The sequence below is a fragment of the Antedon mediterranea genome, chromosome 3 (assembly GCF_964355755.1).
Source record: "Antedon mediterranea chromosome 3, ecAntMedi1.1, whole genome shotgun sequence".
In the NCBI taxonomy this organism is placed as follows: Eukaryota; Metazoa; Echinodermata; class Crinoidea; order Comatulida; family Antedonidae; genus Antedon; species Antedon mediterranea.
This window is the reverse complement of record NC_092672.1, coordinates 38,656,916-38,682,832: the sequence shown is the minus strand read 5'-3', so window position 1 is coordinate 38,682,832 and position 25,917 is coordinate 38,656,916. Positions and strand designations below refer to the sequence as shown.

The 25,917-nt window shown below is 32.3% G+C and overlaps 3 protein-coding genes across 7 annotated transcripts; 1 reads left to right on the top strand and 2 right to left on the bottom strand.

Annotated features, from left to right (window-relative positions):
* Nucleotides 1-1,775: 1,775 nt before the first annotated feature.
* On the top strand, nt 1,776-8,484 carry LOC140045552 (protein spinster homolog 1-like). Its single transcript, XM_072090514.1, has 11 exons — nt 1,776-2,158; nt 2,403-2,617; nt 3,010-3,161; nt 4,070-4,136; nt 4,387-4,526; nt 4,680-4,802; nt 5,097-5,292; nt 5,690-5,755; nt 5,964-6,062; nt 6,742-6,916; nt 7,148-8,484. The coding sequence occupies exons 1-11, from the start codon at nt 1,861-1,863 to the stop codon at nt 7,246-7,248; spliced, it is 1,632 nt and encodes a 543-aa protein (XP_071946615.1). The 5' UTR covers nt 1,776-1,860; the 3' UTR covers nt 7,249-8,484.
* A 62-nt stretch (nt 8,485-8,546) lies between these two features.
* Nucleotides 8,547-20,976, bottom strand: LOC140045551 (TBCC domain-containing protein 1-like). Of its 4 annotated transcripts, XM_072090510.1 has the most exons (18): nt 20,933-20,976; nt 19,607-19,760; nt 19,248-19,372; nt 18,488-18,585; nt 18,058-18,166; nt 17,699-17,756; nt 16,039-16,114; nt 15,668-15,761; nt 13,585-13,651; nt 13,248-13,368; nt 12,639-12,717; nt 12,506-12,554; nt 12,279-12,358; nt 11,911-12,033; nt 11,247-11,422; nt 10,761-10,858; nt 9,854-10,003; nt 8,547-9,521 (listed from the first exon to the last, which is right to left on the bottom strand). In XM_072090510.1, the coding sequence occupies exons 2-18, from the start codon at nt 19,694-19,696 to the stop codon at nt 9,447-9,449; spliced, it is 1,668 nt and encodes a 555-aa protein (XP_071946611.1). In that variant the 5' UTR covers nt 19,697-19,760; nt 20,933-20,976; the 3' UTR covers nt 8,547-9,446. The 4 variants fall into 4 exon arrangements, with proteins under 4 accessions (XP_071946611.1, XP_071946612.1, XP_071946613.1 ...); XM_072090511.1 differs by lacking the exons at nt 19,248-19,372; nt 19,607-19,760; nt 20,933-20,976 and adding an exon at nt 18,918-18,961; XM_072090512.1 differs by lacking the exons at nt 19,248-19,372; nt 19,607-19,760; nt 20,933-20,976 and adding an exon at nt 18,852-18,864.
* A 293-nt stretch (nt 20,977-21,269) lies between these two features.
* Nucleotides 21,270-25,853, bottom strand: LOC140045549 (uncharacterized). 2 transcript variants are annotated; one of them, XM_072090508.1, is made up of 2 exons: nt 25,836-25,853; nt 21,270-25,265 (listed from the first exon to the last, which is right to left on the bottom strand). In XM_072090508.1, the coding sequence occupies exon 2, from the start codon at nt 25,246-25,248 to the stop codon at nt 22,024-22,026; it is 3,225 nt and encodes a 1,074-aa protein (XP_071946609.1). In that variant the 5' UTR covers nt 25,249-25,265; nt 25,836-25,853; the 3' UTR covers nt 21,270-22,023. The 2 variants fall into 2 exon arrangements, with proteins under 2 accessions (XP_071946609.1, XP_071946610.1); XM_072090509.1 differs by lacking the exon at nt 25,836-25,853 and adding an exon at nt 25,761-25,832.
* Between the last annotated feature and the right edge of the window lie 64 nt (nt 25,854-25,917).

The window sequence follows — 25,917 nt, the reverse complement described above, 5'->3', positions numbered from 1 at the left end:
AAGACCATTGGCGCCAGTGGAGCACAGTTATATAGAAATAAAGTCACTTAATTTTAATATATTTTCGTATGTTAATACTGTGCTCCAATCGACCCAATTTGGAGCCAGTGATATAAAATAGAAATAAAGTCACTTAAGTTTCAATCTCTCAATAAAATAGAAATAAGTCACTGAATTTTAATATCTTTTCGTATGTTAATACACTATGCTCCAGTGGACCCAATTAAGTTTCAACATATTTTCGTATGTTAATACACTGTGCTCCAGTGGATCCAATTTGGCGCCAGTGGTGGGAGCACAGCGAAATAGCCACATAACAAAAAAGATTCTGGATTCAAAAATATTTCATATTTTTATAATGTTCAATAATCGGTTACTCCATCCGTAATGCAAAGAAAAATTAGTTTCAAGCTATATCAGTGATTTTAATAACTTGTGTTTGTCTAAGATAAATACTTATTTAGTGTCCCCGGAAAGTGCACCTATTATTCATTGAAATATGAAATTAAATATTAAGTCTTCAGTACTAGCCCTACATGGTTGGCGCAGAACTAATATTGAAAATAGAGTCCAGAATTTCACTTATACTTATATTTATTACTATACATAATCACCTATGATAATTATGATAATGTTAAAATTTCAACATCCAGATGCGACTTCAACATTTTATGTGGGTTGTTTTACTTCAAAAACTCGACTTCGTATATGCCTAAAGGCCTAGCCCGGCGGTGGAATTAGTCTAAGCTTCGAAATTGGTCAAGAAATTTTTGCAATGTTCTATATTTGATCTTATTACACGTCGCAATTAACCCCGTGACAAAAACCATCGGAGACAAACTACGGTATCTGTTTAAAACATGTTTATTCTGGGACCATACTACCATAAACGTTTATTCATAATATATATTATTACAATACAATAGGCATGAATTGGACATTTCGCTACCAATGTTGCAACATTGATTAACACAATCAAAATTTTTATCAGTGTGGCGTGTTGACCGCGAATGACTAACATTACCATATTTCCCACTGCATACCAAACCGTTTCGAACACCTGCGATAAAATATAAATTCAATTTCTTTTAAAATTGAGGGCGGCAAACATACAATTTACGAGATCGAATACAGGTTGAAAAAAAAACTAAATAAAAAAAAAGATGTTAAATGTGCCCTCCCTGCCTCAGCACTAAGGCCCTGCCACAGCCTTTTGGGGTCGTTTCCAGCACATCACCAGATGCATTGATGTTGTCGCCTCATGGTGTGTGGTGGAAAGGGGGACGTATGATCTGTGAACCCCAAACACAGTGGCTCGCATAGCCTTAACTCTATTCCACCGATCAGAGTGGGACTCGAACCCACGCTGGTCGAACCCTGAGCTAACTGGTCATTTTGGTTTTAACAAGGTTAATATGATATTTATGACGTAATGGTGAATTATGTAATAGTATACACGTATAAATAGACTATTATCAGGTGTTCAGTCATGTACTACTTTGTGGTGGAACGGGCAATGCTCAGGTTTGTGAGCTCTCAGCTCTAGATTGGCCGGGTTTGAACCTCTACGGATTTTTTTTTTTAATGGAAAATAATTTTTTTTTTTTAATTTATTTTGAAATAGAGATATTCTGAGGGTTGTATATGTCAGGCCTAAACAAGTGGACCATTAAAAAAAAAAAACAAAGTTGCATGGCATGTATACATACAACAATTATAGAGAGCGCTATTTATTGTGATTCTTGTTTTTTGGAAATTTCGTCGCGCGGCGATCGAGTCGATGGATGATCGACGAGAGAGAGGAGGAGGAAGAGAGAACAAACATCACCAGCAGATCACGAGATCTCAAATTAACTACTTATGAACGACAGATATGCTGAAACCAATTCGTCGACATCAACTCGTTTAGGAGAGTATATTGAAATTATGGAGGAAACAGAACCTTTTGTGTCGCGCCCTGGTAATATGGTCAATGTTAACCGCCAGGCCCAGCCTCCAGACGAGGAAAGAGAAAGTGATAATGGCTCATCGCGGCAAAGTTCTGCTGAAGCAGTGTACCGTGAGCCCCCTCCGATATCTATGACTAGGGCCTACATTACAGTGGTTATCCTATTTGCTATAAACCTTCTGAATTACATGGATAGATATACGATAGCAGGTGATTTGTTTATCTTTTTATTTAGCCTAGGCCAATATAACCTTAACCTAGAATGTGTGTTTTATTAATTTATAATATTTAATTTAATTATAGCCTAGGCCTAGGCCTAGGCCTAGCCTAGGCCTAATATAAATTATTTATTATAAATATATTATAAAATATAGGTAGGTAGGCCTAGGCCTATATATACAAATATGAAAAGGCACTCACAATAGTAAATATTTTAGGTTTATTGTTTTTTCAGCCAATCTGCCAGAAATACAAGAATTTTTTAAATTGGATAAAAGTAATGTGAATTCTGAGAGTGGTTTACTGCAGACCGTCTTCATAGTTGGTTACATGGTCACTTCACCTGTTTTTGGTTACCTTGGCGACCGTTATTCAAGAAAGATGATATTAATTTTTGGAATATGTGTGTGGTCAGGGTCAACCCTCGCTGGATCCTTTGTACCAAGTGATGTAAGAATTATCTATTAATATAGTATGAGTTACAGGCCTACTCATCTGAGACCCACCCGTGGCATATATCACAATAGTATGAGTTACAGGCCTACTCATCTGAGACCCACCCGTGGCATATATCACAATAGTATGAGTTACAGGCCTACTCATCTGAGACCCACCCGTGGCATATATCACAATAGTATGAGTTACAGGCCTACTCATCTGAGACCCACCCGTGGCATATATCACAATTTCTGGAGTAATAGAAAAGTCTTTAACCAATCATCTACATTTTAAATCGTTTTATATCAATTAATTTACAGTCCTGTTTTTTTTAACTGTTTTAAAATGCTTTGATTTTTAAACTAATGAAATTTAATTTGTGAATGTTTGTGATTCCCTTCTAGAAATATTCTTTATTCTTGTTCATGCGTGCAGTGGTCGGTGTTGGTGAAGCAAGTTATACAACAGTTGCTTCAACAATTATAGCTGATTTATTTACTGGAAACAGAAGAACACAAATGTTAATGTTGTTTTATTTTGCTATTCCTGTGGGAAGGTACTGTGGAAGCACTTATGAATCTCACCATGCTAAGAATAGAGAATGGTTAACAATGCGCGTCCACTGCTGATCCTATTCTATTCAATTATTTTATTCCATCAAGAACTCTGCTTGTCACGTATATAAAACATTAAAATATGATGAAATGGGTAAAATATAAAAAACAGCACAACACCAACGGGTAAAATACAAAAAACAGCACAACACCAACAGGTAAAATACAAAAAACAGCACAACACCAACGGGTAAAATACAAAAAACAGCACAACACCAACGGGTAAAATACAAAAAACAGCACAACACCAACGGGTAAAATACAAAAAACAGCACAACACCAACGGGTAAAATACAAAAAACAGCACAACACCAACGGGTAAAATACAAAAAACAGCACAACACCAAGGGGTAAAATACAAAAAACAGCACAACACCAACGGGTAAAATACAAAAAACAGCACAACACCATCGGGTAAAATACAAAAAACAGCACAACACCAACGGGTAAAATACAAAAAACAGCACAACACCAACGGGTAAAATACAAAAAACAGCACAACACCAACGGGTAAAATACAAAAAACAGCACACCACCACCAACGGGTAAAATACAAAAGCAACAAATACAAACATTGCAAAAAATGAATAAAACATGGCAGTAGTAACAAATATCATGGTATATTCGTCTATACAGGCTTTTTATTTATTTATTATCTAATAATGTAACTAGTTTTTAGTGGGCTATCACAATTATAATAGTTATCTTGGAGGCCCCTTTCATCTTCTTTTTTACTTCTTTTTCTTATGTGTATAGTTTTAATGAGATGAATAAAAGAGATTAGGTGGAAATGTTCTGCCGTTAATCACTATTATATTATATCTATAACAATTTTTTATTTTCTTTACAGTGGGTTGGGATACATTGCTGGTAGTGGAATAGCTGACCTTTTTGGCATGTGGCAAGCTGCCTTTAGAGTATGAAGTCTCTGTTATTTTAAAAGTTTAAATTGTATAGCAAGATAAATGCAACCGATATTAGAAATGTTAATTTTTTTGGCCAAAGAGATATTTAAAATGTGTAGCTAATAACAGTAATGTATAGTTTTGAAAAAGAAGAAAAGAGTCATATAAGGTATTTAGCTTGTTAACCTACCCCATTAACATCAAGCGAGTAATAACATAAGTAGGGAAAGTGAAATGTCTGATAAATAGTTTTGTTTTCTAGGTTACACCTTTTCTTGGGGTGGTTAGTGTTATTGCTGTTATCCTGTGCATCAGGGAGCCACGCAGAGGACAAGCTGAGTCCAACAATAGAAACTTTTGGAATACGAGTTATCTAGATGATTTAAAAGCACTTAAAAGAAAGTAAGTAACTACTTAGATGACTTGAATGCAAATGAAGTCTACTGATAAAGAAAAGTACTGTTAAAATGAAGTGCTCAATTGTTTTTGTAATTAGGCCTGCACTTTTTTTTATTTTGTTATTTTACCACCAAGTACTTGTTATTTTATTTTCAGTCGTAGTTGGATGTGGTCATCCTTAGGGTTCGTGTCTGTTGCGTGGGTTGTTGGTGCTTTGTCATTGTGGGCACCGAATGCAATCAAATATGCGTATAAGATTCAGGGTAAAGATACAAAGAAGTAAGTATCATTTTGCATATACAGATTTGAAAGTAAAGATATCAATCAACTCTAACTATTTTAAAATTGTTGGAAGTCTTTGCCAAAAAATGTTATTGAATCTCAAAATCTAAACCAATTTAAAACCACACAAAAAAGCTCTGGTCTAACCTTCCGTTAAAATACAGCTCATATGAATCTAAGAAGAATATGGTCAAGAGGGGCACAGAAGCATTAATGTGTCTAACTCCAGGTAGATCCAGGTAGGTAGAACATTGATATTATAATTCAGTTGTATTCCACTTTATATTCCAGTGTTGATTTTCTATTTGGTGGAATCACCTGTATATCTGGATTTGTCGGAGTAATCATAGGAACTGTAGGTGCTCAGTGGTATCGTAAATATAACCCCAGAGCCGACCCATTGGTTTGTGCTATTGGTCTGATTGTGGGGGCGCCGTTTTTGTACCTTGGATTGATGTTAGCACCTATCCTTGATTATGCTGCATGGGTATGTCAAATCTGTCTTTATTTTAATATACACATACATTATTTGGTTCATTTCGAATGTGTTTATTGTGAAACACAAAAGTACTGAAGGCCTATGGAATGATTAAGAGTGATACAAACTAGCTGTGATAGTAATATACACATTAGTTATACAAGTGTTGACTTTCTGTATTATCTTTCTGAAGGCCTATGGAATGATTAAAAGTGATACAAACTAGCTGTGATAGTAATATACACAGTAGTTATACAAGTGTTGGCTTTCAGTATTATCTTTCTGAAGGCCCATGGAATGATTAAAAGTGAAAAAAAATGGAATATAATTTAGTTTTCATACAAACTAACTGTGATAGTAATATACAGTACATTTTTTTATGGTTACAATCTTTGTGAATTTGTAGGGATTAATTCTAATAGCTGAGATTCTGCTGTTTTTAAATTGGGCTTTAGTTCCAGACATACTTTTGGTAAGTAAAACACATCGTAAATATTTCAATTTTCAATTTCTTTTCAAATTGCATAAGATTAATTGATAAAGTAAATAGTTAAACAACCTCTTAGCATTCTATCCTAGGCAAAAAAGTATATTAATATTTTATGTACAATTAATACTTTGTATGCAGTCTACCAATAGTGTGCAACTGATCTTAAATCTGTCTTGTCTTGATTCTGTAGTATGTGGTGCTACCAACAAGAAGAGCTACAGCCTCAGCTCTACAGATGTTGATGGGTCATGCATTAGGAGATGCGTTGAGTCCATGGATTATTGGTGCTGTAAGTATATATATACAGTCAGCTCTCCCAATACCGGACACCTTTGGGCTGACGTAATATCTGGTTTTCTGGAAAGTTTGGTATTCAGAATGCGTTTTAATGGTAAAAATGACTTTGGGACCTTTGTACCCTCAAGAAAAGTCTGGTTTTGGGAGAGTTTAAAGTTGTCAGAGAGTCTGGTATTGGGAGAGTTTACGGTTTTCAGAGAGAATAGTATTGGGAGAGTTGATGGTACTCTCAATTCAATTTTAATGTAAATTTTATTTTTATTGGTTTTTAATAATTAAAAAAAAATATGTTAATTGGTAATAATTATTTTTATTAATCTCTATTCAATTGTAATTTGTATTGGATTTTGATTATTTAAAAAAAATTATAGTGTACCGTATTCAATTTTGTATGTTTTTGTATAAATTCATTTCAGTCTTTGTTGTCGTTTTGTAATGTGTCTTTTTTAAGCAAATGAAAGTATTTTGTTAAAAATTGCCTGTTTATAACAACAGTAATTGCAATCTGATATATGACTATTATTTTTGTCAATACATTTTTCATTCATCAATGGAAAATTACTTCCATTTATTGTCATTTGCATATAAAATATACATAGAAATTATGTACATTTAGATATCAGATGGTTTACGTCCAATATTTGACTATTATTTGTGTGAAATACATTTAGATATCAGATGGTATACGCCACCACATGGATCTGTCAGAGGATTACAACAACTTCTACTCACTTCAATATGCGTTGTATATCACAACATTTATCACAGTGTTAGGAGGAGGTGCTTTCTTAGCAAACGCATTGTTTATTGAACAAGACAAGCTTCGAATAGTCAAGATTGTTACAGGTTTGGAAAAAAAAACTTGTTTTTGTGGAAATGTGAAAGGGACCTGCCAAGTTGTGCATCCCATTCATTCAAAATATATGTTTAGTGTACTTTGATTCAAGTTCTGAATAAAATTGAAATATTATGGATGAGAATCAATCAAATTAAATTCCTTATGAAATTGATTCTCACTTGTAATTTTGGTGATATTATACATGATTTATCCGACAAATACAATATTCTTTTCCACAGGTGACACAGTTACCGGCATTGATAAATCCACGAATGGAAGCCTTATTGTTCCTGTAGACGTCCCAGTGGAAGACAACCAATACGAGTCCGATAGCGATTGATGAGAGCACCATGACTGCATGTGCATTTAGCAGGATTTATAGCCGAGATTGTCAAGAATTGTATTCATAACTGTGTCTTTAAATAATATACACTTATTGTACATTGTTTGATGGACTTACTGAATACTTGCTAATTAACGTACAGTATTCCATTTTATGGATGTTTTCAAACATAAAGCTCTGTCTTCACTATCAAACTTTATGTGATGTGCCCGTATATGGACATGATGATGTCATATCACTACCATATTTGGGCCTACCATATATATTTGATAGTGTAGACAGAGCTTTAAGCAAATACTCAACAAACAATCATACATTAATTATTAATCGGATTCTTTGTTGAGCACAAATATTGAATGTGATTTGTTTTACTGGATAGGACAGATCATGGAGCTATAAATATATATTCCAATTTTATAGCTTCATGAAAACGGAGCCACAGTATAAACCCTGGTCTACACTGTCAAACTTTATGTGACAACAACATGTGATGTGCCCATATATGGACATGATGATGTCATATCACTGCCATATTTGGGCACATCACAATTTTTCGTCAAACTACAGTAGTTTGATAGTGTAGACAGGGCCTAACAAAAGCATATGTAGTGTTATATATTTTTGTAACTTCTAGGCATCTATAACAGTACAGTACTTATCAAAAGTAGCATTTGACAAGAAAACAAATAAGCTTCAATGTACATACAGTATTTAGACAATTCTAAAACCTATATACAGTGTAATGTATTCTCCACCATATATATTAAAAAGTAAGCCAATACTCGGAATAATAGGCCTACGGGCTCAAATTGTTTTCTATTAGCCCAATGGGTTATATTAAACCGTACAGGTATTTTAGTCCGCTTTAAATTGTCATTTAAGCCTACGTGTAGACCTTGACAATGTATACCAATGCTTAGCTAGGTCAATTGCCATTTTCTTTATTTTCCAACAGATAAAAAAATAAGATTTAATAGGTACACAAACATATATAGTAATGTATACTTGATTTTTTTTTATAAATGCTGCAGAAAATGAAGGAATGTTTTTTAATACAAATACTGAATGTTTTTATTATTTCTAAGTTATATTATGTTCTTTAAGTTATACAGTAGTGTAAAATATATGTTTTAGGTCTGTTTTATTTTGTAAACTCATAGTTGGAAAACATTCCACCATTTGTAAAATGTACATATTCTGTTGGAAATATTAAATAAAGTTTAAAGCAAATTTCTACAGAATATCAGTCTTTGTTTTGGTGAAAATTAAATACAAGAAATAAAACAAGGAAGTAATTTCTATATAAAAAGGAAAGTGTTTAATGTGACACACTTAAGAAGCCACTTGAAATTCATCTTAAAAAGAAATGCTTTTAAAGATTCTAAAAATAGAATAATATTTGATCGTTAAAAAAAAGAAACTCACCAAAGATATCTTTAATATAAACCTACCCACACAGCATCCATCCTTTAATTACAATAATGTGTAAATAATACAGATGGTAATTGAATTCAAATTAATTGCACATTTAAATGTTAATTGAACATAACAAAGCATAAATTAGTGGATTCCAATAATGTAATATAGTAATAATATAATATATAAATAATATTCAGAATCCTTTCAACATTTTGTTTAAACTTTAATTAATGTATGTATGAATTTGTTTTTGTTAATAAATTACATTTAAATTCTAAAACTAACAAAAAAACAAGTTGGTATTACACCAACCCTTCACAATAAGTACCTGCATCCAATAACATACTAGGTCTACAATCAACAGATAAATGTATCCAATTGTACAGTACTGGCAAAACACAAATGGATCCCAAATAATAGAAACAAAAAAGCTTAACCTTAAACATCACTGAAAATGGAATGTTTGGCTAATAATTGCACTTAAATAAATCAAGGGTTATTTTTGTTAGCAGTTTTTTAAACATGAATTGGAGGTAAATAATTTATTTATGCTACAGATAGTTATTGAGAAACAACTACAGTATTACAACTCTTTATTCATTTATACAGGGTGACATCTTCAGTCAAAGATTGTTCTCAGAGGGCTCAGCTATGATCAGATGCGACACCAGGTGACCCCTGAACACTGATGAAAGTTATCAACTGAAATGAAACATTATGCATGGCTAAGCTGCTAGTCTTCAGCATCATCATCACATCAGCCTGTTTTGTTGCATTCATTTTGTAGGAGATGAAGGCACTGGTACAAGACCATCCACTTGTTTCTTATGTCCAGATTCTACAAGCCATGCCTATCAACAAAGATACAGTAGAAATATTTATGAGAATATATATATATATATACTATACTATTCAGGTTTTTTTAAAATTTGCTGTTTTAGTTTCAAAGTTAGTATTTTTTATGGTTTTCAGAAGCGACTTGAGCACTTTGTGGATATGTGCTCTTTATAAATCTTATCTTATAGAAAAATGGCAATGTGAGGCAGAGGAGTTAATGGAACTAATTGATAAACTCCTGCATCTTTGTATTTACATCATTTTAAGTGATGATAACTAAGTATAAACCCTATTGTGCACTTAAATTTGCCGAAGTCAGTGCAAAATAAACATTTCATAAACGTACCTGAAACCTACTCTCTACCAATGTCTGGAATTGCTGCTTCTGAGCTGGATTCAACTTAGCATCTTTGACAGTCTTTTGCCAGTTCTTTATCTGTTTTTGTCTTGTCAATAAACCCTCTTCATATTCAGACGGTAAACTCCAAGGAAGCTCCTAAAAATACATTACAGTATTAATACTGTACACCATTCTAAATACACTACAGTATCAATACTGTCATTACAGTATTAATACTGTACACCATTCTAAATACACTACAGTATCAATACTGTCATTACAGTATTAATACTGTACACCATTCTAAATACACTACAGTATCAATACTGTCATTACAGTATTAATACTGTACACCATTCTAAATACACTACAGTATCAATACTGTCATTACAGTATTAATACTGTACACCATTCTAAATACACTACAGTATTAATACTGTACACCATTCTAAATACACTACAGTATCAATACTGTCATTACAGTATTAATACTGTACACCATTCTAAATACACTACAGTATCAATACTGTCATTACAGTATTAATACTGTACACCATTCTAAATACACTACAGTATCAATACTGTCATTACAGTATTAATACTGTACACCATTCTAAATACACTACAGTATCAATACTGTCATTACAGTATTAATACTGTACACCATTCTAAATACACTACAGTATCAATACTGTCATTACAGTATTAATACTGTACACCATTCTAAATACATTAAAGTATTAATACTGTAAACCACTCTAAAGTCTGATTTACAGTAATCATTTTCTGGTGTTGTCACAAAATACAGCTGTTAAAAATTCTGTGGTAGTTACATAGCATAGAGTTTCAATTATTAAAATCTAGCGTACTGTATAAGTTATTAAAATGAGATTTAGAATTATTTTTTGTTTACCTTTGTGTCGCCTTCTAACTCAAATGGAATGACAAACATGAAGAAATCTTGAGGAGGTAGGAATGAATAAACAGGAAAGGACTCTTGATGATCAAGACCTGGTGGAGGATTAACAAACATTATTAGAAAATAAAAGAGGAAAAAAATGGAAGCCATCATTGCAACCATACTGTAGTTACATCTTAAAATGGAAGCCATCATTGCAACCATACTGTAGTTACATCTTAAAATGGAAGCCATCATTGCAACCATACTGTAGTTACATCTTAAAATGGAAGCCATCATTGCAACCATACTGTAGTTACATCTTAAAAAGAGCTTGTTTATCATGTGGATTACTGTATTGGTAAACATGGCGTCACATTCACATTTGCCAAACAATCATTTTGCTTGAAAATAAAAGTTTAACAGTACAGTACATTTAAATGAAAACAAATTATGTGGAGAAAACGAAGGAATAAATATTTAATAATTAGAATAACCTACCAACACACAGTGGGTTATTCCATAGATTCGGTAAGCCTGCGATGCCAGACTTAGCCATGTGGTCTTGTAGCATGGGGTAGTGTGTGTGATAAGGTGCTAGAGTAATACTGTCATTGCCTCCGAGTATGAGAGGTCTAGTTGGTGTCAGAAGGTGCACAGTACATAATGTGGAGCCACTGAAACGTACAAAGGAAATGATATCATAATAGAAAAAAGGGATTTCCCAAAACACAAATTGGAAATGAGACAGCATTTTAAATCAATCAATAAGTTGTAGATGTTGCTTGATTAGGCATATATTTCCATAATTCTAAAGCTCTGTCTACACTATTAAACTAGTTTGACAAAATGTGTGCCCAAATGTGGTAGTGACATGCCCAAATGTGGTAGTGACATGCCCAAATATGGTAGTGATATGACATCATGTCCGTATGGGCACATCACATTTGTTTGTCACATAAAGTTTGATAGTGTAGACAAAGCTTTACATTTCATGTTCCTTTGTTTGGTTCAATGCAAACACAATGATAGAATCAATGCTGCTCATCATAGTAAATAGAGCAGCATGTGAATGAGATGCTGTATTACCAAATATTTGTATGATACTTCAGTAATAGATAGTATGTGGAGATATAGCACTGGGAATCGGGTGTTAAAATGTTACCTGATACTGAATCTCCTACACGGTGTAATGATAGTGAGATCTTCACAAGAGGTCACATGAACAGTGGTAGCAACAGGTCCAAGAACAATGGTGGAATGACGACACTTTTCAATACTAACATATCTAGATGAAAAAACCCAAAACTATTATAGATAAAAATTATCTTTCAGTTTGACTAGAAAGTTTTGAGTTAATCTCTTTGTCTTTAAACAGCATATAAAAAAAAAAACCAGTTTAGTTTACAGCCTCTCAAAAAATGACCACTGTATAAAAATACACCAAAGAATCAGCTTAAACAAACCAACCATAACTATATAATTATTAAAAAGTAGATATATAAAGTTTCTTTGAATGTCGATTGCATTTACCTTAATGGTGATAATAAATACATGAATGCATAGTGACAACGATGAACTTTGACCCTTGAATCAGTCAATGTAGTTGACATCTACAATGAAGAATAAGAATTCCATCACACTATTTTTACTAGGGTTAACATTGAATATGTGTTAGATTAACTATGGCGATTTCTTGTGTCTGTATCTACAATAACTAAGCAATTTACAAAACATATTAGTTTTCTCTTTCTTCCTACCTTTGCTAATGTTTGCTTACAAACTTGAGAGATAATAATTAGCTTTTGACTGAAAAGAAAATGTCAAAATATTTAGGTGATGCTTATACATAATAAAAACTATTAACAAGATGTATTAAATGTGCTCACTTACTCTCTAGTGGTAAAATGTGCATTTGTGGCAACTCTACCACGTTTTGATCCACTCTCTGTCTTGCCTTCTGAATCACACCCTGAAAGAAATAAACAACTTGCTTAAACATAACACCCCTCAACCCAACTTGCTTAAACATAACACCCCTCAACCCAACTTGTGAAAGCACGCTCAACGCAAGTTTAGTTGGTGTGTGCCTTTTTAATCTCTACAACAAATTTAAATGTGTTGATGGTTTCAGAGATGACAACTTCGGTTGGCAGACTATTCCAACATGTAATCACTCGTGAAAAAGTGAATCTTCTAATCCTTTGTGAAAGAAATGATACTTGGGTTTGTTTCCTCCTGAATCTTCCACGAGGGAAATTAACTAGGTGATGATCTGATGTAATTTCTGCTTACATTACAACTCATTTGAAAGAAGTGAAGTATGTAATTAATATCTTTTTTTTAAATGTATTATTAGCAGCGAAACTACATAGAAAGCAAATTGAAATGCATTAACAATAAATAAATTATCTTTCAGCATCTTTCAGCATGACTGGGAAGTTTTGAATTTATCTGTCTTTAAAAAAAATATAAAATAAAAATATTGACTTAAAATGGTACCTGTGGTTGGCCATGATAGTCTCCGTCCAGATGTTATACAGTTACCAACACCAAATGGATTATCAGCCAAGTTGGACCGTAACCATGATTCAAATGCACGAAATGAAAATGTTTTAGAAATCTGAAAACGGTATGATTAACAAATAATTCAAATTGTAGGAGTAGAATACATACATTCATTCATATTCACATTTATTTTGACCAAGAAGATACATAATATATAATTGTTACAATATAAATTGGGAAGGCTCACTGTTTTTTCCCTTTCGCATACAATAATGTATCAGTATGTATGAGTCAAAATATTATATAGAGATTGAAAAGGAAATTTACGTACCTTTGAGTAGCCACATTTAACTTGAACTTGTTGCTGCATAGTTATCTCATCAAGAGATTGAATTGTTCTTAAGAAAATATGAAAAGAAAATTAATATAAACAATCATTGCATCATTAGATGACAAGATACTAATTAAACATCAAGACATTTGTGATGATCTTATAATTAATATCAGTATCATTGCATCATTAGATGACAAGATACTAATAAAACATCAAGACATTTGTGATGATCTTATAATTAATATCAGTATCATTGCATCATTAGATGACAAGATACTAATTAAACATCAAGACATTTGTGATGATCTTATAATTAATATCAGTATCATTGCATCATTAGATGACAAGATACTAATTAAACATCAAGACATTTGTGATGATCTTATAATTAATATCAGTATCATTGCATCATTAGATGAAAAGATACTAATAAAACATCAAGACATTTGTGATGATCTTATAATTAATATCAGTATCATTGCATCATTAGATGACAAGATACTAATTAAACATCAAGACATTTGTGATGATCTTATAATTAATATCAGTATCATTGCATCATTAGATGACAAGATACTAATTAAACATCAACACATTTGTGATGATCTTATAATTAATATCAGTATCATTGCATCATGAGATGACAAGATACTAATTAAACATCCAGACATTTGTGATGATCTTATAATTAATACCAGTATCATTGAATCATTAGATGATAAGATACTAATTAAACATCAACACATTTGTGATGATCTTATAATTAATATCAGTATCATCGCATCATTAGATGACAAGATACTAATTAAACATCAAGACATTTGTGATGATCTTATAATTAATATCAGTATCATTGTATCATTAGATGACAAGATACTAATTAAACATCAAGACATTTGTGATGATCTTATAATTAATTTCAGTATCATTGCATCATTAGATGACAAGATACTAATTAAACATCAAGACATTAGACATTTGTGATGATCTTATAATTAATATCAGTATCATTGCATCATTAGATGACAAGATACTAATTAAACATCAAGACATTTGTGATGATCTTATAATTAATATCAGTATCATTGCATCATTAGATGACAAGATACTAATTAAACATCAAGACATTAGTGATGATCTTATAATTAATATCAGTATCATTGCATCATTAGATGACAAGATACTAATTAAACATCAAGACATTTGTGATGATCTTATAATTAATATCAGTATCATTGCATCATTAGATGACAAGATACTAATTAAACATCAAGACATTTGTGATGATCTTATAATTAATATCAGTATCATTGCATCATTAGATGACAAGATACTAATTAAACATCAAGACATTTGTGATGATCTTATAATTAATATCAGTATCATTGCATCATTAGATGAAAAGATACTAATAAAACATCAAGACATTTGTGATGATCTTATAATTAATATCAGTATCATTGCATTAGATGACAAGATACTAATTAAACATCAAGACATTTGTGATGATCTTATAATTAATATCAGTATCATTGCATCATGAGATGACAAGATACTAATTAAACATCAAGACATTTGTGATGATCTTATAATTAATATCAGTATCATTGCATCATTAGATGACAAGATACTAATAAAACATCAAGACATTTGTAATGATCTTACAATTAATTTCAGTATCATTGCATCATTAGATGACAAGATACTAATTAAACATCAAGACATTTGTGATGATCTTATAATTAATATCAGTATCATTGCATCATTAGATGACAAGATACTAATTAAACATCAAGACATTTGTGATGATCTTATAATTAATATCAGTATCATTGCATCATTAGATGACAAGATACTAATTAAACATCAAGACATTTGTGATGATCTTATAATTAATATCAGTATCATTGCATCATTAGATGACAAGATACTAATTAAACATCAAGACATTTGTGATGATCTTAAAGCTTTGCATTAAAGAGGATGAGGGAACATCCTAAAAGTCTATTTCCATACATGGATAAATTTACTTACAGCCTCAAACCAGACAAGTGTTTTGATATTTTAAGTACTAACTTACTTGCAGCCATCAGTGGACCCAGATATAAGCAATCCCAGTGCTTGTATTGATTCTATTGTTAATAAAACGTCATTGGTTGTACCACTATAAGTTACTGCAATGATAAAGTATACTGATTTTAGCACTTTGTACTTAGTAATTGTACTTAGGGGGTTTGATTTGATTTTTTGATTTATTCAATATCGGCTCATTACAATTACAACAGAATACATAAAAATATATAATGAAACAAAAAGCCAGGATTGTCACAAGCGAACCCAATCACTGTTTAAAGACTGGGGGGTTACATGGCCTTTTGGATTTGCCTATTAGAGCAGGGAGTTTTACAACTCCATGTTTAGAGTATTTAATTCACTATCAAATAAACATACCTGTATCTGTTAGAAGAATCATGAGGTCATTGAGATTGTTAAGTATGAACGTTAAGCAAGTGTTTTCATCAAGACCCTACAATACAAGAGTATACATGCGTGATTTAAGTACATAACTAAGTACACATAACCTAAGATGGATTCATTCATTCATATGATGAGTGATTTGTACATAACTTTAAGCTCTGTCTGCACTATTAAACTAGATGACAAAAAAAATGTGTATATACATATATGGACACATCACATTTTGTTGTCACATAAAGTTTGATGGTGTAGACAGAGCTTAAGATGGAGTCATTCATTATATCAAATATTCCTTTGGTAGTCTATCTATCAAAATGCAGAATACATTATTTTTATTGACAGAACTACAATTCTATTGTTTCATAGAAGCTTTGAATGATGACACTCAGCTACTTGATAGGAAATATTAATAATGTTGTATTATTAAAAAGGTTTCATATTTAACTCAAAATGTAATTAACAAAATAAATTATATTGTGATAATTCAATACAAATTTAATATCACTTTGTTAAGAAAGAAAGATAAAAAATAATATAAATCATGTTATTAAATGTGTATAATGCTGCAAAATAAATTGAAACAGAAGTAAAAATGTATTTCTTTAAAAATGTTTTTTGTCATGTACCGTAACCTGCAGTCTTGTTAGGGGGTCAAGCTTAAAGTATCATACTTATTTGACCTCCGTTCACACTTCTTTGTTTTGTTTTTTTAAAGTACAAGTATCTCTATATATTTTTTTTAATTAGTTTGATTACCTTATTGTTTATTACTATGATACCTGTTATCATTGTTTCACATAACTTGTATTATTTTTGAAGTGTGAAAAATTGAATAAAAGAATGAAAGAAAGAAAAAAAAAATAATACAGTATGTACTGTACTTGGCAAAGAATTGTAGATAAAAAATGTCCTAACAGGAGAAGTCTCTTAAGATCATAAGATGCTATGTCTAAGTATTTTGGATTGGGCTTGTTAGTTAGGCTGAGATATTCTGGTGTCAAGACAGGATTTGAACTCATGATTTGAACACAAATAGATGTTCATGCTCAGTCCAGTTAGTTTGAAACTGGTATAACAAATACCACAAGCAAAGATAAATATCCTGTATGCTTATGTACTACAGTATTACTCTATATGTGTGTTGAAACATACAAATCAACAAGAAATAAATTAAATCAAAAACATTTTTCTTACCACCAGAAAGACAAAAATTGAGTTAGAATTAATTTAGTAATAAATAATCATGCAAGAGACATCAAGAGGATGGAATAGTTTTTAAGTATGGATAAACAAATCTGAATCAAAAAAGTGTGTTATTCATTGATAGGAATTCTTTGAATAAGCATGCTTAATGTAAACTGCATGGAAATGATTAAACAACAAAGGGAGTTCACTTTACCTGTGTGCTTATCTACCCAGGAAGATGAAGGAAACAAACAAACAAAGAAAATGGGAAACACATTATTCAAGTACAATGTCGACACTTTTTACAATGAATAAGCTTTGATCAAACCTGTTAAATTACAATATAGTTAATTTATTATAGTGAAATGTCTGTAAGATCTTTTATTTCATTTTATAAAAGAAGCCTTAACAATGTTGGTGTTTATAAGAATTGATTGAAAGTGAATACCTTTGATGTAGACGATGTTTTACCAGACAAATCAGGTGATCTTGCTCGTGTTGGCCACCTAAAATAAATTGTTATGGAAATATAGATAGATAGATAGTGAATTACAAGACCTCACAAGTCTTCCAATAATCATGAGAGTAATATTTTGTGTGACCTCCGATCTTTCGTTAAAGTTGAAATTTCTGATTGTTTTGGGTATACAGTACAGTTTACAAATAGGCTCTCTAGTTTTAGTTAAAGGTTAAAAACGTGTTGGTGATGCAATTTCCACAATGCATCATGCCATATAGATGCTCATGCTTCCAATGTGGGACCTAGACTGCATTATAAAATACCTATGACATTATTGAGAAGGATACTCCTCACCAGTCATCAATGAGGATCTTAAAGATATCTTGTGAACTTGTTGGATGAACAGGTAGAGCAGGAATTGCAACGTATCTACTGATGTTTTGTTTCGCAGTGAATCTAGTGTCAAATACAGTAATAACATTAATAATAAACATGAAATTCACAAAAGAATGGATTGTGCCAAAAATATGTAAATAAGCAAATTTATATTGCACACAAATCCACTAAATTTGCGCAAATGTTTTTCTATTTAAGTTTTATATTTATTTACAGTATTTTAATTGCCTTTGATTGCATAATAAAAAAACTCAAAACTCAAATGTGCTTACAAGGCACTAGTCACAACATACTGTAGTCTGTATGTGTAATTAAAATCAGCAAAAAAAGGTAGGTTGCACTACTACAATGCACAATTTAATTTAATGAACAAAATGTTACCTTGTTCTTTGGTAGTTTTACAATTTGTGTAGGCTTCTGCTTGCTGAAGCCTTTCTTCAGGTTCATAGTGACTCAATAAATCATAGCCTTCAAAATACCTTAAAAAACACAAAGTTATGGACTGAATACCGACTTTTCTACAAAGCCAAGCTTTTAGCTTAGACAGAAAAAGTAGCGGAAGGCTACCTACTCACTTGATACTTGATGTAAGTGAAAAGTTTAGGCCAATGCCTTTATAACCCCATATATACTAAATATATAATAATAGGGAGACTGGTCTGGGAGACGTCAATAACTCTTTGTGTTTCCTGCATTTTAATGATTTGTAAAGTCTTGGTTTTTTGTACTTATCGGCAATACTTACATCCAGGCTAGATCTTCAGTCATTTTCAGCTTATTACATGCTATGTGCTTCAGTAGCAATACTTACATCCAGGCTAGATCTTCAGCCATTGTCAGCTTATTACATGCTATGTGCTTCAGTAGCAATACTTACATCCAGGCTAGATCTTCAGCCATTGTCAGCTTATTACATGCTATGTGCTTCAGTAGCAATACTTACATCCAGGCTAGATCTTCAGCCATTGTCAGCTTATTACATGCTATGTGCTTCAGTAGCAATACTTACATCCAGGCTAGATCTTCAGCCATTGTCAGCTTATTACATGCTATGTGCTTCAGTAGCAATACTTACATCCAGGCTAGATCTTCAGCCATTGTCAGCTTATTACATGCTATGTGCTTCAGTAGCAATACTTACATCCAGGCTAGATCTTCAGCCATTGTCAGCTTATTACATGCTATGTGCTTCCATACTGGAAAACTTATCCTAGGGTATCCTGCATCCCCCTTAGTCTTCACATAGCTTGCTATTTTCTTTAGATACTACAAAAAAATAAAGATTTTTTTTTTATTTTGAGTAAATTATAGTATTCTATTTTATGTTTAAGGATTTTAATTTGTCTTAATTGAAAATATAATTTTTTTTTTACAGGAGTGATTAACTTTATTATAAACTTTGAAATGGCCTATTTGAAGTTTTATTTTTTTCATGTTTTGTTTTATTTTTAATGTTGCCTACATTAAATAAGTCACATGAATACCTCTTCTCTTACTTACATGTAGAGAAAGTTTTGGATGTGGTGATACTTGAAGTGTTCCAAAAGTGAATGGGTCTGATTTTACCCACAACGTCACATTTGAGGTCATTGTCTTTAGTTTTGATGATACTAGGTCCTTCGATCATGACAAATCAAAAGAATCAGACAGAATTCTATAAAAATAATGATTTAATAATATTAAGTTAACAATGTGAATGAATTATAACAATAGTTTGCATTTATCATCAAAATCAATAATAAAATTAAATGGCCTATATTTGTATAAAATGGAATAGTAGACCTCTAAACTTTGATGAAAGACATCTTTTCTTCTCCTTCGGTCGCGCTTACTAAATTGTGCGACCGAAGCCTTATCCCAAATTATTTATTTGTGGATGATGGTGATTCTCCCTCCTCCTTGGGGTCACAGCGCATTTCGGCCGCCAATCATTTCGGCCGCCGGTTATGGAACGATCAAATTCATGAAACTCCAAAAAGGACAAAATATAGCATGATCATTTCGGCCGCCAGGTATGGCGCACCAAATTGAAATAGCCAGAAATAACTTTACAGTACTACAGTGAAAAAAAATAACTTTACCAAGTCTATGGAACGCCACAGAGAACTATGGTCATTTAAACCAGAGATCAGTTGTGCAATGGGCTAAATACATTTTTTTTGCCGTAGATTTAAAGTTTTATTACGGTATTTTACCATCTGAATATTTTGATCAAAATGAATATTGATTAAATGTTTATTTTTATTTTACAGGTCCTGAAGATGTGCGTGCTTTGTAAAAATGTGTTTATTTATGAATATAAAAAAAACCTCCTTCTTCTTATTAAAAAAATATCATTAATATTCACTGTAGTGATGGCAAAGTGCACGCCATAAATTAAGACATAAATATTGCTGCTGTTTCTAGAATTGAAGACCGCCGATTCGGCTTAATAATACAGTGTTTAGTAAATAAAAATAGCATTTTAACACACATGGCGTGTCATACATATTCAAGAATAATTACAATTCTGGCGGCCGAAATAAACAATACATATTTTGTCTTTTTTGGCGTTTCATGAATTTGGCAATTCCATATAACCGGCGGCCGAAATGATCAGACACCCTCCTCGCGCCGCGCCTCCTACTTAAGTTATACTAGGCCTAGCTAGAGGGCCTAGCCTAGGCCTATTTATGCCTATCTACTACACTGATGATCTAGGCTAGTAAGTATCGTTATAGAGGCTTACTGTATAATTCAACGTGGTCTTAAATGTGGCGGCTATAAAAACACGCATGTTTAATAAAAAATAATGTATTATCATCATGAAAGTAATTTTATTCTTACCTAAATTCCGCACACAAAAAACAACGGCTTGTGGCCCACCAAACATCAAAACAACGAGCAGGTAAAATGAGGGCGCTCTATCAAAAATACTGCAGAGAAGTAAGTACGCGTAAGTACTGTATTTTCAACAGTATTTTTTTTCGATTTGATCAACTCACTAACCAATTTTACATTGATTACATTTTCAAGTGTATTATTAGTTTGCCAGTCATAACATGATGTCTTCATACACAAGCCATACCCAAAGCTGAGCATATCACCAAAAATAATCACAAAACAAAGTAGTCCTACTTTAGTACTAAACACATTTATTCGAGGCCGAGGGCTGTATAATAAACCAATTTTGGATAAAATAATAATCTGCATACCAAATATATTTACAGTACTATTAAGTAATTAACATACATTTTCATTAAAAAACAAAATACAAAAACATTTCTAATTATTAATTAAAACTTTAAATATTTATAAAATCAACATTAATAGAGAAAAAACCAGGAAAAACAGGACATACATTGTAAATTGAAAGGAATATTTTGGAGAATATAGAATAGAATCTTTTGTGAATACACGCTGTATTTTATTTACTAGCACCACCTACATCATACCCTCATATACCAAGGTCATAGAAAATTTAGTGGTTTAACTTAGCTCTGTCTACACTATCAGACTTAATGTGTAAAAAAAAAATGATGATATCACTACCATATTTGGGCATATCACTACCATATATACAGGTACTACCATAGTGTAAACAGAGCTTTACACATTTTCTGATACCTTTAATGTGTTTAAAAAAATTCTGTTTCAAATGATAACATTTTGATTATCTTTTGGAGTTGTACTACTTTTTTTGTTAATTGTCTACACTATCAACTTAGTTATGACAAAAAAAGTATGATGTGCCCAAATATGGTAGTGATATACCCAAATATGGAAGTGATATGACATCATTATGTCCATATATGGGCACATAACATTTTTTTTGTCACATTGGTAGTGTAGACAGAACTTTAATGATAGAGAATAGAAAAAAATCAAACAAATATTTTAAAAACAACACTGTAAACAGCAGATTGCAATTGACATTACTAATCAAATGAGTTGAGATCAGACAGAATGTTGTTGAGTCGTTCAACAAGTATCTCATCGGATATCTTAAAGTTTCTAGTTTTACCAATTAGTCGTTTGCCTTTCTTTTTGGTATTTCGCTTTCTTGGTAACCAGGGAGACTGGAAAGTCATTTTACGGTTTATTTTTCTTTTTCCAAACTTGATAACTAGGTCTTCATTTTTCTCTGCTTCAAAGATTGTTTCAAGAAGACAAGGTTTAGTTAATTTACAACAGTATCCCCTGTTTATATACATCTGTTCTATGTCTAAACTAGTCATCGGGATTTCCACACTTTCTTTCTTCTTCTTTGGTTTAAGAACAGGGTGAATCACTTGTTTACGCCGGGAAGACTGACGCTTTATTGGTTGGACTTGACTTGTGTCATCTGGCATCAGTAAATCATTAGTAGTAGCAACATCACAGGCAGTAACAGGTTCTGCCAGCGATACATTTGGTTCAGTGTTGTTCACAAGTTCATTACATAATAAATCTGTTTGCAGGTTTGTTGATTCAATCTCACAAATAAAAACATCCTCAGAAATTGGTGTTTCAGAAGGACATGATTCTTCGCAAATATCAAGCAAATCTTTTTTTACTTCAACACTATGCAATGATTCTGGAGAAAGAGGCTCACAGGATATTGAATTTGTGATTATTTCTTGAGGAGTAGGAGGCTCAGGTGTAGCAAACTCTATCTGTTCATAATTCTCTGTTTCTTGTTCCATTGATTCAAAGGAATCATCGTCTTGCATCGATCCAAACATATTTAACATTATTAAAGGCTTTCCAAAACTTGTTCTTTTAATTTTTCTTATTTTTCGCATACTTGAATCAGAATTTGCATCTTTGTCACTTTTATTCAAGGAGAGCAAAGTATCAATAGCTGGAATTCCAGCTATTCGTGCCGATCTTCTTCTTTCTCTCTTTCGTCCATCCTCTTGCTCTCTTCTCTTGGTTCGTTTTTCTTTTGGGCCCGGTTCTACGATTTCTTTAAAAATGTCAAAGTCATCTAATCCATCAAAGTTGTCATCATCATCTACTGATGTCTGACTTTCTACTGGATTGTCAGAAGGTAAACAAGTTCCTTGAGAAAAAGGATCCATTAAGACTTTGGAATCAAAGTTAAATTCCACACTAGAATTCTGAATTGTATTTACTTTTTTCTTAATTGTTACGTTTCTTCTTTTTTTGTTTCTACTCCCTTTAGGTCTACCAACTTTTTTCTTAGGGGGATTGAGTTTATCATCATTTATGTCATCAACTAAATGTATTAGTTCCTCATTGGTATTTAGTGGAGGTTGAGGAAGACTTTCTTTTTCAACAGATGGAAAATCAGAACTAGTTTGTCTTTTGCAAGTATCATTGTTCTTGCTTAAAGAGTTTCCTTCAGTAACTGGATCTAGTTCATGTATTTGTTCAAGTTTGTCCAACATGCAGTTGTCTTGGGATTGTAAATTTATTGCTCTTAATTGAAGTCGCACCGATTTCCTTCTTGCTCTTTTTGAAGCGTCTTTTCTTTTCTTTTTTTCTGGCTTTTCATTAAACAAGTCAGTATCCTGAAATAATTGTAATATTTCATGGTCTATGTCATCTGTCATTTTCAGTTCCTGAGTTGATAGGATATCACAATTAGATGTTGTTAGACTTTCTGGCAAATCATTGTTAGATTCAGGCCCAGGCAATTTGTCAGGATTTGTGTTAAGTTCATTGTCCAGCTTTACTTCCTGGCTTATGTGTGGAGTAGAATCAATAAACTCGGTGCACATTACAACACTTGACGCTGGAAATTTATCCAACTTCTCTTTCTGAAGGATACAGGTAAAATTGTCACATTCTGATTCAAGATCATGTTTTATATTCTTACATTCAGGTAAATTCAAGGAAAGATCTTTTGAAAGAACTTGACTATTATCCTCAGTCTTTGAATCCGACAGATCTCTCGACAATGAACAAATATCATCTTGGACATACGGTGTGGTCTGTTTCACGAGAGGCAGAATATCATTGGTGTTGCATTCTACGTTTTCATTTATATCTGAACTACTAGAAAGGCTAAATAAACCACTATCTACAGTATTTTGTGAACTTTCATCTTTTGTCTCATTATCTTTACAATTATTTCCATCATTGACGATTTCTGTAGACTTTTCTAAGGTCGTAACATCTTGTTTTTCAGCTTGATTTGATAAATTAGAGATAGATTGACTCAAGTTGTCATTAGTATCAGGAAAGTCTGCTTTCTGTCCAGTTTCTTCATTTTCATTAAAAAAAACTTCATCAACAGATTGAACTGAACTTTCATTTTTCTCTCTAAAAGAATCTTCAACATCATTGCTATCTTTGACAATTTCTTTAGTATTTTCTAATGCAACTACATCGTTAAATTTATCTTGTATTTCATAAGACTCAGTTTGCTTTGAGAAATTGGAGATTGATTCATTCTGAGCAGTTTCCTTGCTTTCAACAAAAACTTCAGAAAATTCAAAAGATTGAACTGAACTTTCATCTTTCTTTCCAAAAGAATCTTCAACATCATTGCTATCTTTGACAATTTCTTTAGTATTTTCTAATGCAACTATATCGTTGACGTTGAATTTATCTTGCATTTCATAGAACTCAGTTTGCTTTGATAAATTGAATATTTGTCCAGTTTTTTTGTTTTCAACAAAAACTTCAGAAAATTTATCAACAGATTGAACTGAACTATCCTCTTTCTTCTCAAATGAATGATTACCTTCAATATTATCTTTAACATCATAAATATCGTTGTCAACGATTTCTTTAGTCTTTCCTAAGGCAATTACGTTGATTAAATTGTCTTGTGTTTCCAAGTCAGTTTGCTTTGATAAATCAGATATTGATTGGTTAAAGCTGTTACTATCATTAGTTGTATGTATAGTTTCTTTACTCTCATTAACCAAAGCTTCAGAACATATTACATCCCCAGACAGATGTCCTTCTGTGCTTTTGTTGACATTCCTTACATTAACAGATTTGCTAAATACTGAGCGTCCTTTCTGTTTGTATACAGATCCAAAGTCTGTGAGCAGTCCTTGATAGTAAGCCGTAGGGGTTGCGAAAACACCCAAGTTTCTTCTAGCAGACTTTTGCTTGAAAGGAGTAAAAACAGCGTTACTGAAATTGTTCTCTTTAGCATCATCTTCTTGACAATCATCCTCAGTTTTTAATATTTCACTCATCATGTTTATTCTTCACAAACCTGAAAAAGAAATACACACTTTATTTAATGTCATTGCTGTGTTTGTCTACAATTACTATGTCATTAAAGGCCTAGTAATTGGATAGTCTACACCTAACTAAAATTAATGCTTTTTTTAAAAAAATGGCCTATAGAGAGGAATATAATTTACTGTATCACTCTTCAAATACACAGTACAATTTTACAAATTCAGTCACCTCCAAATGGTACGTATAATACAACTTTAAGGCCAGGTAGTACTAGTTAGTAGTAGTAACACACACTTCCAACACGGACAGGTAGTAGTATACACTCACACAACATACAGAAACACTAGCCTAGGCCTAGTCTGTATTCTGCTGAGACACAGCAGCCAACCAGGGCGAGCGAGGGGGCGACCACCGACCGTCCAACCAACAAAAGGAGTCGAGTACGCTAGCTATTATTTCACCTAGTTAGGCCACTTCTCATACTAACTTAACTAGATATTTGTCAATCATTAAACAATATGATAACCTTTAATAATTTAAAAGATGTAAAAGTTAAAACAGGTTCTTTCTAGTAGTTAATGCTAGGCCTAGGCCTACCTACACAATAACAGAAGAGAGCTAGGCTGCTGGCGGTTTCAAAAAACAGTTCCTGTTTAGTTATGAATTATGGGATAGTTTCGTTG

Coding starts and splice junctions, on each gene's coding strand:
- LOC140045552 (XM_072090514.1), top strand. CDS start 1,861: ATGAACGACAGATATGCTGAAACCAATTCGTCGACATCAACTCGTTTA. Junction 4,527..4,679: donor TTAAAAGCACTTAAAAGAAA/GTAAGTAACTAC, acceptor TTTTATTTTCAG/TCGTAGTTGGATGTGGTCAT. Junction 6,917..7,147: donor AATAGTCAAGATTGTTACAG/GTTTGGAAAAAA, acceptor TCTTTTCCACAG/GTGACACAGTTACCGGCATT.
- LOC140045551 (XM_072090510.1), bottom strand. CDS start 19,696: ATGACCTCAAATGTGACGTTGTGGGTAAAATCAGACCCATTCACTTTT. Junction 18,586..19,247: donor GCTGAAGATCTAGCCTGGAT/GTAAGTATTGCT, acceptor GTGTTTTTTAAG/GTATTTTGAAGGCTATGATT. Junction 13,369..13,584: donor TTAAATGTGGCTACTCAAAG/GTACGTAAATTT, acceptor TACCGTTTTCAG/ATTTCTAAAACATTTTCATT.
- LOC140045549 (XM_072090508.1), bottom strand. CDS start 25,248: ATGATGAGTGAAATATTAAAAACTGAGGATGATTGTCAAGAAGATGAT.